Source organism: Pteropus alecto, unplaced genomic scaffold, assembly GCF_000325575.1.
Source record: "Pteropus alecto unplaced genomic scaffold, ASM32557v1 scaffold137, whole genome shotgun sequence".
In the NCBI taxonomy this organism is placed as follows: Eukaryota; Metazoa; Chordata; class Mammalia; order Chiroptera; family Pteropodidae; genus Pteropus; species Pteropus alecto.
The window spans coordinates 476,616-487,532 of record NW_006440135.1 but is presented as its reverse complement, the minus strand read 5'-3'; the positions used below and the strand labels follow the sequence as shown (position 1 = coordinate 487,532).

Genomic DNA, 10,917 nt, shown 5'->3' with positions numbered 1-10,917 from the left:
AAAACCAGCTGATCCCACCAAAGCTAAAGTGGGCTTCCTGCGCAAAGCTTTGCTCGAGACAGAACTAGCCACAGCCCGCCAGGGAAAGCCTATTCTAAAACCACCTAGGATTTTTTTTTTTTAGACTGAGAAATTTAATCAAAACCTTCATAAAAGGGCATTCACCTTTGACTTAGCTTTTCCATCTCAGGAGCATAAACGTTGCACAAGGTGGAAGAAGGAAAATGTAATTTAAAAACAGCATTGAATAGAATTTGCTTTGCAGCCCCCGGAACAACATTTTACAGGAAAAGCCCATGCAGCTAGAGCCCCCTAGGGAGCGGACAGGTCAATGGCATTGTAGCTAGCAGCTTGAGAAGACAAATTTGTCTTAAGACCAGAGCATTATGGGGACCCTAAATAAGTGTGCTGAGCTGAGAGCTTTAACTTTGGGCTCCCTCAGGCGAGAAGCCTTAGGGGATTAGAAGCCACCAGATTGATGCTCGGAGTACCTGCCTCCCCTGTATCCATCTTGGACAGCGGCTGAGGGTAGGGGATAAGACACGGGCCCTGGGAACCAACCCTCAGTGAAGGGACGCTCCGATCATCACTGCCGAAAGCAAACGATAATAGTGATAGCGACTCTACTTGCACGGGGCTTACGTTGTTACGTTGTGCCACATTGTTACACCGTTGAATTGGTGCTCATGAAAGCTCCATGTGGGGGAACCGTTTGACCCCTGTTTCCTAGATGGGCAAAGTGAGATGGAGTGTCTGTGACCTGGGAGGCTCATGGCTGGGAACACGGAGCAATGTTTCTACCCAGGACGCCGTGGCCATGCTGCCGACTGGTCGCTGAGTACACAACGCCACCTGAAACAGCGCCTCTCCTCTCAGCTTTGAGTGGGGCCCAGAGTCATTTACGATGAACCCAGGGGTGACAGAGACGCCCGCAAACCTGTGATACAGAGTCCCCCTTCCTTTGTCCAAATGATCTCAAGGTCAGAGAATCGGCTTTTGGTGTCTTGCAGCTGATGAATTGCCGGTTCAGATAATGCCCGGGAGAATTTTAGTTGTCGATATCTCGGTTGCATCATTTTCTTCGTGACACTAAAGGCCTCAGGATTTGAATTTGCCTGCTCCCGGGCTCTCAAAACTACACTGAATTTTTTTCCTTAAAATCTACTTTGCATTACTTTGTTCTAAGGTCCACCTAATCATCCAGAGGCAGTGATACAGGGGTTGGCAAATGTTTTCTGTAAAGGGACAGATAGTCAGTGTTAGGCTTTCAGGTCACATGGTCTCTGTCAATGCTGTCAACTCTGTCTAGTAGCCATAGACGGTACTAAAATCAATGGGCCTGTGGCTGTGTTCTAATAAAACTTTATTAAAAACAAGCAGTGGGCCAGATTTGGCCCAGAGGGCTTCCTGTGCCGACCCCTGCATTAGAGGGTACTCTTTCTGCCCACACCCCACCTCCTCCCAAGTATGGCACCCGGGTCACTTACGCCTCTGGCGTCTCTCTGCCCGTCAGTGATTCAGCCCCAGAAAGGTGAACTTAGAAAAATAAGCTTGGCCTTCCAGATTCAACTCTGCCCCTTTGCCCTTGGTATTGCCCAGCCCATGAGAGGGTGGAGGTTCCACTGGCTTTTTGTGGGTCCCACAGCTGTGGTGGGCAGGTGGGTAAATCTGCCCCATTCCGAGCTTCGCATCTCCAAACCTATGTGCCTAGAGTCCCTAGTGGTATCCTGCGACCTGGCTCTTACCTCTGATAAATAGGTCAACTGCTTAGTCTTTTATCTTATTTTCCAGTAGCTTCAAGGTGGTAACTAAAAGACCCCTCGAAGATACCCATAAAATAGTGATTGTGGATTTTTTCATGTCAAGAAGCCCGACAAAATGTCTATTCTCTCAATAAAACAACACAAACTTAAGACATCGAGACACCTTGTTTTTTGGCTGGAGCTCAGCATGAATCATAAATTACTTGGCAATAAATTAGGTTTTGTATACTTAAAATGTAAAATTCATTTAATAAGTGAAATTATTTACAGATAAAAATTCTTTCGAGATGTATTGCTCATATGAGAAAAAAACACAAGGTCCATAGTGGCATCAAGTTTAGGAATCATCGCTCTAAATCCTCCTTCCGTTCCCAGTGAATACTCAAGCTGAGAAGAGCCAGCAAACAGGGTCACAAAGACAGATGCCCTACAGATGTCCCCTTTCTTCATCCTTCCACATTGTTCAGAGCCAAGCAGAGAGGTGCAAACAGACACAGGAGATGCTTCTGGCTGAAGTCTGTGTTTCCTCAGGCCGCCAAAACAAAGCGCGCTGACCGGGGGCTTCGACAGAAACTAGCTGTGTGGCAGCTCTGGCTGGCTTCTCCTGGGGCTGTGAGGGAAAGGTCCGTCCCAGGCTCCCTCCCTGGCTCCCAGAGGGCAGTCTCCCCGTCTATCCACACCGTCTTCCTGCTGTGCATCTGTGTCGATTCCTTTTAATAGGGACGCCAGTCATACTGGGTGAGGCTAATGACCTCTTTACTTTGATTACTTGTCGTCAAATAAGGTCACATTCTGAGATGCCAGGGATTCCGACACTAACATGAGAATTTGACAGGGACATGATTCAACCCCTAGCCCGTTGTCTAAACCGGAAACTATGGCCTCTGTCTGTAAGGCTAAGCTCCCTTACATTCTCTTACATTCACTTGTGACAAGTGCTCAGATGCATGCTGACCTGATCTGTATGCAGATTCATTTGGGCCTAGGGCCTGTAGGTGGGAAGAAGAAAATGGTGTGTTTTGTGGGGACACCTCGTGCACCCTGAGGGAAAGCCCTGGAGACATTTAGGAAAAAAAAAAAACAGAAAAAAAGGAATAGACGACCCCGACAAGTTCTGATTTCTTTCATTTTCTCTGGCGTCTCTTCCTGCCTTGGCGGCACCGCGGCCTTCGCAGTCACGCAGGCTCTGCCCGCGCACGTGCCAGGCGAGGCGGGGGAACACAGGGAGCGCTCTCGGCCCTGCTCCCGCTGCAGGGGGTGATCAGTCTTCTTGTCTTCGGTTTGTAGGGGGGCTTCTAGAAGGGTTTCTGTGCCCTGGACTTGTGGGGCAGTCACTTGGCGAGGGTTTCAGGCTGTGGCTGACCCCGGCTACCCCGGGGCTGTGGCTGACCCCGGCTATCCTGTGCCCCCAGAGCCAGGGAACCCTCCTCCATATCCTGGGTAGGGTGCCCGGGCCGTTCCGGGAGGCGGTGGCGGTTAGAAGCCCAGAGACTCTGCCTCCCTTCCCTGAGGAGCACTCGGCCCCAGCCCACCCCAGATGCCTCGGGACACGGGCTAAACAGCCCTCCACACACACCTGCGCACTCCGCACGCCGGGGTCCCCAGCCCCTGGTCCCAGCGCAGCACGACCCCACACGCGGCTGGGCCCTGCCCATCCTCTGTGGCGGGAGGCTGTCAACCGTACTTTGGGGGTCGGCTAACTGTGATCTTTGGGGTCCACCCAGCAGGCCCCCGGCCCCCAGTGCAGACCCGCCCCCGGAGCTCTACACCAGAAAGCAGCACCACCCCGAGGCCACCGCCTGGCGGCGCAGCCGCTCCGGGATCGCCCCTCCTCTGGCCCCCTCCTTGGCCCCCTTCCGGGCAGTGCAGCCCCGCCCCCGCCCTCAAGAACCCCCAGATCCACAGCCCCGCGGCGCCCCGCCGTGCGGCCCCCGCGGCGTACCTGGCCCTGGCGGTAGTAGTAGCTGTGCTCCTTGGGGTCCAGGCGCCGCGGCGGGACGTAGCTGAAGGCGGACAGCGCCGAGATGGGCAGCGGCCGGGGCCTGCCCCGCAGCGCGGCGGCGGTGATCTCCTCCTCGTCGTCCTCCATGCGGCCCGCGTCCAGCGCCCCCGCGGCCTTGGGGCTCGGTCCTGCGGGCTGGAAACCCAGTCCCGGTCCGCTGGCCTGAGGTGCCCGCTTTAGGCCGTCGCTAGGATACCGCGGCCGCGCGTTGCTAGGCGGGGCGGAGGGGAGGGGCCGAGGCGAGGGGCGTGGCCTATACGAGGGGCGGGGCTTCGGGCGGGACCGACCCTACACCCTTGCTCGGGTCTGCAGGCCTCACACCCAGGTCGCCCTTTCGTGGTGCGTCCAGGGGCGGAGCCCCAGCTGCTAAAGCGGCTGCGCCCAGATTCCCGGGTAGGAGAGCCACTGGGGTCCGTACTTTCCACGCCGCTCACCCTTCCCCGCTCTGGGTGGGCTCGCGCACTCAGAGACCGTTCTCTGGGCAGCCGATGCCCGTGCCCCTACTATGCAGCCCTGCGACTGCAGCCTGGAACCACACAGCCCGCGTCCACGTGGAGCTCGGTCCGGCTGCGAAGACCCGTACAGGAGAAAAGGGTAAGTACCTTAGAGGTCCATAGCAGCGCCGCCCGGCGGGAGCGGAGTGAGAGCCACACGGGTGATTGAAAACTTTCCGACAATCACACTAAGAAGGTAAAAAGACACAGGTTAAATGAATTGTAATATATATCTTTAACTCAGTATGTTCAAAACTTATCGTTTCAACGGGTGGCGCTAGCCTTGTTTCAGGTGCTCGGTGGCAACACGTGGGTTTGGCCAGGGCAGGTGTAAAGCTTCCGTGAATTAAGTCAGCGTGATACAAAATCCCGCAACACTCAGCTGCTCCGGGTGAGCTCTAGCGACCCTCTGTGAACAGCGTTGTGTTGTCCCTGTCGGAATGCTGGTTCCATAGGTCTATTCCCTTGGCTGCAAATTCACTGAGCTGATGGGCGGTAGGAGGGCTGGATGTGTAAACACAGGTATTTGTCACTAGCCAGAAGGAGAACCGCCCGGCTGTGTATCCGGCAACCGTAACGAGCATTGTGACTCCGGGTTATGAGTGCTGCCCCCGCAAGCCCAGGTAACCTGCCCACGCCGGCTGCCGGTCGGTGCTGTCGAGCGGTGAGAACAATGGCTCCGCCTTGGCTCCTGGAACAGGGGAGCCACGCCCCTCCACAGCACCCCCACCATACGTGGGCCGGGGCAGCAGCCCATGGTGGAATGCGGCAAGTCTGTACGGTATTCTACGCCTCCTCCCTGGCCAAGAGGCGTGGATATCGTCCGCTGATGTAGAAAGGCTATTTGTCATCAGGTTTTTCCTGTAAGATAGCTCATTCGGTTGATAGAGTCCCCGTGGTTAGTCGCTTTAAGCATCAAACTTATGAATCAAGAACATAAATGTACATTTATTTAATTTTGGTGTTGTTCACCTTGTTGATATTGGAACAAAAATGAACATGATTTTCGATGATGCCCAAAATGAAAAAAATTCTCCAGTAGTGACAGCTTTAGCAAGGAGCACTGAGAAATTTTCAAAAACTTATGTGATGAGGCCAAAAAGACAAAGGGACCCGCCTGATGGCTGCCCCATTAGCCTAAAATGGGACATTTCAGCATCAAAGAGACAGCGAATGGATGCAAGCACATCAAATATATAAAATTTCATGAGTTCATAAATATCCTAAAACAAAAAAAGAAAAACTGACCAGAGCACCAACTCTTTATTCTAAAAATTAGTGCAAGACAGGAACAATGGTCTTGTTTCTTCCTGCATAAGCCTTTTTTGAGGGTACGCAAATTGTTGAAAGGAGAAATTTCTTTATAGACAAATACAAGCTAATAGAAGGGATGACGGAATTAGGGAGTCACTTTTTAACACCTAGAACAATGGATCTTAGCAACAATCAGCAGATGCTAAATCACCGACTGAAAGGTCGATGAGGACTGTAGAGTTCATGGATTCGCCTGGTGATACAGAATCCACTGATCAATCTTAATGCCTCTAAGGGGACAATGGGACACAGTATGATGTGAAGCAAATACACAGCACCTCCGAAGCACCCTTGTCAAAAGAATTTAAGCCGAGTCTAAGCAAACCTCTGGATCTATCTTTTAAAGTGTAACAGGCAGTGCAGCAGACAATGGAACAAGCTTGGTGTTTGGATAACACCAAATCGACAATGTGTGACATTTTATAGGGCGATTGATATGATTTCTCCAGTAGGTAAAAGACAGGAAGCCTGGGAGCGGGGGTGCATTTATAGACAGAGGAGACTAGGTCTTAGGTGGTGTATGACATCTAGAAGGAAAATGTGCACTTCGTTTGGATCCTGACCCAAACAAACCAACAGTTAAAAAATTACTTTTTAGACAGTATAGGAAACTTAGAACATAGGCCAAATAGTAAATGATCATAGGGAATAATTAATTTCGTTAGTTGTAATAATGCAGAATAGTTATTAAACAGGAAAAAATGTATCGGTTTTGGATGCATACTGAAGTATTTAAGAGAAAAGCATATGATAGCTTGGACGTTTCTCCAAACATTTCAATAAAAAAGAAAAGGTAGATGGAGCGTGATTGGAAAGTGTCAGCAATTTTTCATGCCAAAGAGATCGCTTGGATTCATTGTACGACCGTTTCTCCTCTATGTGTGTTCAAAGTTTTCCATAATCAAAGTTACAGTAGCGTTGTCAAGAGATACCATTTCTTGCAAACATCAGGACCCAAAATGTCAGTTCAAGCCTCAAATAGTGCGCGCTGTATGCCAGGGACTGTGGGAGGGGTTGGGAGACGGTTGTTTTTCTGAGATGGGATTATGTATATTAAGGCAAAATTTCTTATAATGAAGCCCAACGGGCAAAGAATACCAGCAAAATGTTAACCTCTTCGGTGGTCGTGTCAAGAAAGGCGGCACAGCAGAGGGACCGAGGGACAGCCAAGCCGAGGTGGGGACAGGGCGGGTTGGGGTGAATGAGCACACTGGGTGGGACGGCCCCGGGGCGCAGCAGGTGTGTGTGAAAGCGTCAGAGTTGGGCCTGGCTGGGATTCTCCAAGGCCAGACGGCGTGGCGTGGGATGGCGTGGCGTGGGATGGCGTGGCGTGGGATGACGTGTCCGAAATCCCCGTAGCTGCAGCACTGCGTTGCGTTGGAAACAGGCTACGTCTCTGTGTGACAATGTGGCTCAGGTCCCTCTGGCAACGGGATGTCCCGTTCTTGCCGAGGGGATTCGAGAACGAGGTCCCTCAGCACGATGTCCTTGATGCTAATTAACAAAAGCGGTTGCCACAGGTCCGTGTTGTACCCCCAGAGTCGCCACCAGCCAGTGGGTCGTGCTCCCCCTGCTGGAGCACTCCCAGCCGGCGTCCTCACCACGCGTGGTCATGATGCTTAACTGCGGAGGTAACACGATGCGTGTACAGAACAGCCCACGAGGTGTCCTGAGCACCTGCTGTCCCGGGCTGGCTGGCATTTTACACGGCACGGGTGCCTCATTCACAGCGCTACTCTCCGTGTTAAGACTCCTAGTGGGTCTGGTATGTTTCCGTCTTGGGGACACAGTAGCCTTTGGAGGTGAAGTCACCTCCTTCAGCCCCACAGGGCCAGCACCCCCTCCCTGCATTTGCACAGTCTTCCAGCAGATGTCGCTTTATAGAGGGAACTGACTTTGTTTTTCCAGAAATCTATCAAATACGCAGAATTTTGCTCCTTCCTGTTCCTCCCGCCATCTCACAGATGTTTACCGGGTCGCCATATGCACCCGGGTGTGCAGAGATTCGGAAGGCACGTCTTCATCCGGCACAGCAGCACCCCTCTGCTGTCTAGGCCCGCGAGGCCAAGTGCTGTTTTGTTCAGGTAGAAGTGTCTGTCACTGCAACCTTCCACAGCTCTTGCTCCCGACACGCACACACGCACTGCATCCTTCCCCAGCTCTTGCTCCCCGACACGCACACACGCACACATATACACACACCATCTCTCTCCCTCTCTCCCGCCCCACCTCTCCTGGAATCATCCTTTTAACTGCTAAAGCCCCCCAAAATGTCCTAACCTTTGCTGCCCCCTAGTGGCAGACACGAAGAATGTCACTGTGCCTAAGGGGTAATGTTTGAAGGTTAAAGCAATTTTTTTCATCAGTTTTTCTTTCTCTGAATTTTTCCTTTGAAAAACTGCAGAAATATTACATCTTATTCAAAAACATTACTAATATAATACATGGTGACATGTAATTTTAAAAAAGCACAATAACACTGCTTTGCTTACATAGGTAGATATTAAAATGTAGCGACCTGAGAAATCAGTTTGTAAGGACTTGGCTTTATAATTTGACAGAGCTTGTCAGACTCACTACAGCTGGTGAAACCAGCAAGCTTAGACCTGTTCCCTCCCTCCCTCCCTCCATCAGGACAAGAAGCCTTCCTTACTCCCAGGCAGGCCTGGTCTTCTGCGTTCTGAGTCTCGCTCATGCTTCGGGAATGCGACCCCTCAGTCTTCATCTGCTCCTTCATTTATTTCGCCGACTCCCGGCCCCCTGGCAGGGCTCCTGTCTGCTCCTTCTGGCATTTCTTGGATGCTCTCTAAGGAATGTTTGGTGAATGAAGGACACGGGTTGGGGAGCCACATGGCACAAAGGCTCAATGGAGGCTGTAGCCAGAAGTGCAGAGGGAGCCGTGTCTGGTTCTAGTTAGAACAACCAGGAGACATCACGATGGAGGCAGGGCAGGTGGAAAGGTGGAGGAAACGCGTTAGGCTGTGCTTCCCCTTCGTGGCATTTATAACTGGCTGTCATTACCTCCTCGTGTGGCTGTTGAGTTAAGTCTCTCTCCCTTCTTTAAACCGTAAGCTGTTTACTTCTCATCTCAGGGTTGTTTCATACCCAAGCATGAGCTGAGTCATGGGCACCAGGGCTGGCCTAGAGGCTGGGGAGGGAGCGGCAAGGTCACCTGGGCACAGGGATACAGCAGAATCATAGCTCCCCTCCTAGTCAATCAACATTTGCTTCCATTGTCGCTTTCCCTCTTTGCGATTAGAGGCGTAAACTTGAAAGAATGACCTTAGAGCTCACCCCCTCGTCTCCATTTCCTCTTCTGAAGATAGACAGACCTAAAAAGGTGAAGTGAAGTACAGAGCAGGATGGGGTGGAAATTCAGAGCAGCCGACTCCGGCGAACCCACACTGCGTGCCTACTCCACTAGGCGGTTTTCTACGTTTTACATTTATTAACTCCGATTCTCATTTCAGCCTAGTGAATTATGCACCGCCCCTCCCTCCAAAAAAAGGGACATTTAAGTCCTGACCCCCAGTGCCTGTAGTGACCTTATTTGGGCCTAGGGTCTTTGCAGGTTGATCACGGTTAAGATGAAGTTGTTGGGGGGGAGGGAGTTCTAATCCCATGTGGCTGCTGTGAAGACACAAATACCCAAAGGGAAGATGGCCATGTGAAAGGCCGAGGCTGGAGTGACGCTGCCACAAACCAAGGCACACCTGGGGCCACAGATGCCGCAAGAGGACAGGAAGGGGCCCCCTGCAGAGGCTTCACAGGGCGCACGGCCCAGCCGACACCTCGATTTTGGACGTCTAGCCCCCAGAACTGTGAGAAAAGACATTTCTGTTGTTTTAAGCCACCCACTCTGTGGTACTTGGTTGCAGCAGTCCCAGGAGACTACTCACAAGCCTGTTACTATTAATTATCCCGGAGGAAACAGGCCCATGGTCAAGCGGTTAGCACGTGGCGAAGCTGGAACTCAAACTAGGCTAGAGCCTTAGCCACTGAGGTCCCCTGCTTCTCACTGAAATCTCATTCACCACCCGTGAGGTGTGAAGGGCTGCGTAGGGCAGTCCTCCCCTGAGCTGGCCCACTCGTCTGTAAACGGGGGGCAGCACCCCGGTCAGAAGGCTCCAACATCCACATGGCGTGAAGCCCGAGTGCTGGGCATGGGCGCCGCATGGTTAGGGGCAGAGAGCAGCCCGTCTCCTTGCCCAGGGCCACAGAACAAGCTGGCCGCCTCCTTGTCCTCCCTCCCGGGAACGTTCATCAGGCTCAGATGGAATAATGACACGTCTGCAGTGAGCTAACGACAATGTAATCCACTCGATTTAAAACTCAGAAGCTTCTCCTACCAAACACCGCCCAAAAACCCTACCTAAATTAAGCATTTCCATGTCCCTATATCTTCATTAAAAAAATATAAAAGCTCCCGTACTAAGACAAAACACTTTCTTATTAAAGGGTTATTTCTGCATAATTCTGTAATTATAAATGTTTATACCCAAAGGACTCTGGTTTTCACCAGTCCTCCTCCCATTACTTTGTCTAAGAAAATTCAAAAGGACGTGGGAGGTAAAACGTCTTCCTTCCGTTTGTGAGAAGAGGAAGCGAAGGTCTCTAAAGCGTATCGTCAGTTAGATAACTGTTACCAGACGAGAGATGTAAAAATAACGCTCATTACGTACGTGATGATACGTGATCGTTTCTGTTTACTGTATAAAAGTATCTGTGGTACTAGTAGTAAATAAGTACAACTACGTTCCCCAGCGACAGCTGTGTACGTGCGTGCGGAGACGTCCAGGAGCTGTCCGGACCACTGCTGCCGGCAAACACACGGCTGAGTCGCCGATTCCATTTTTCCTTATACCGAGTCCCAGGAAAACCAAGTTCCTTCATGATATGAGTTCTGAAGCCAGTAGCGCTTCTTGTTACCAGCAAACGCCAGCGTTTTGAGAAAAGAGTTTTCTTTGTAAATATTCCACCAACTCAAGTCTTGTTAGCGTCTCAATCTCATAATAGGGGATCTGTAAAAGGGAGGAAAATAAAATCCATCATAAACCTTCAGAATCTGCAATTCCCTTGGTTTTGGTTACTTATTTGTCTCTTGCGCCCTCCCCAGGGCAGAATGTAAGCTCCTGGGGGGCCAAGATGACGCGGACTTAGTCACCCTGTAGCCCCAGCGCCCTGCACAGTGGGGGCTCAGCCAGCACAGAGCAGAGTGGGCAGGGCACATGGGGCTCTGGTACCGGCAGATCAGGGCGAAAGGGAACGTGAGCTGGGAGCTGATGAAGGACCAGAGGGAGACACTCCAGTGGTGACCAGTATGGCTGTGGGGGGGCGGGCAGTG

General features: G+C 51.6%; 3 protein-coding genes across 4 annotated transcripts in view; 1 reads left to right on the top strand and 2 right to left on the bottom strand.

Moving 5' to 3' along the window:
• The window catches only part of CUNH5orf49 (chromosome unknown C5orf49 homolog), a 13,047-nt gene extending 9,058 nt beyond the window's left edge, over positions 1–3,989 (bottom strand). The window contains exon 1 of the mRNA XM_015593437.2: positions 3,706–3,989. Coding sequence (XP_015448923.1) covers positions 3,706–3,852 — 147 coding nt within the window. The 5' untranslated portion in view covers positions 3,853–3,989. The remainder of the gene's footprint in view (positions 1–3,705) is intronic.
• Positions 3,990–4,341: 352 nt separating this feature from the next.
• MTRR (5-methyltetrahydrofolate-homocysteine methyltransferase reductase) overlaps positions 4,342–10,917 on the top strand; it is a gene marked incomplete at its 3' end in the record, with an annotated part of 37,418 nt that continues 30,842 nt past the window's right edge. The window contains exon 1 of the mRNA XM_025050502.1: positions 4,342–4,359. The remainder of the gene's footprint in view (positions 4,360–10,917) is intronic.
• FASTKD3 (FAST kinase domains 3) overlaps positions 5,188–10,917 on the bottom strand; it is a 13,192-nt gene continuing 7,462 nt past the window's right edge. The window contains exon 7 of one of the 2 annotated variants that reach the window (XM_015593409.2): positions 5,188–10,594. In XM_015593409.2, the coding sequence (XP_015448895.1) occupies positions 10,499–10,594 (96 nt within the window). In that variant the 3' untranslated portion in view covers positions 5,188–10,498. The remainder of the gene's footprint in view (positions 10,595–10,917) is intronic. The other variant, XM_015593411.2, reaches the window with a different exon arrangement.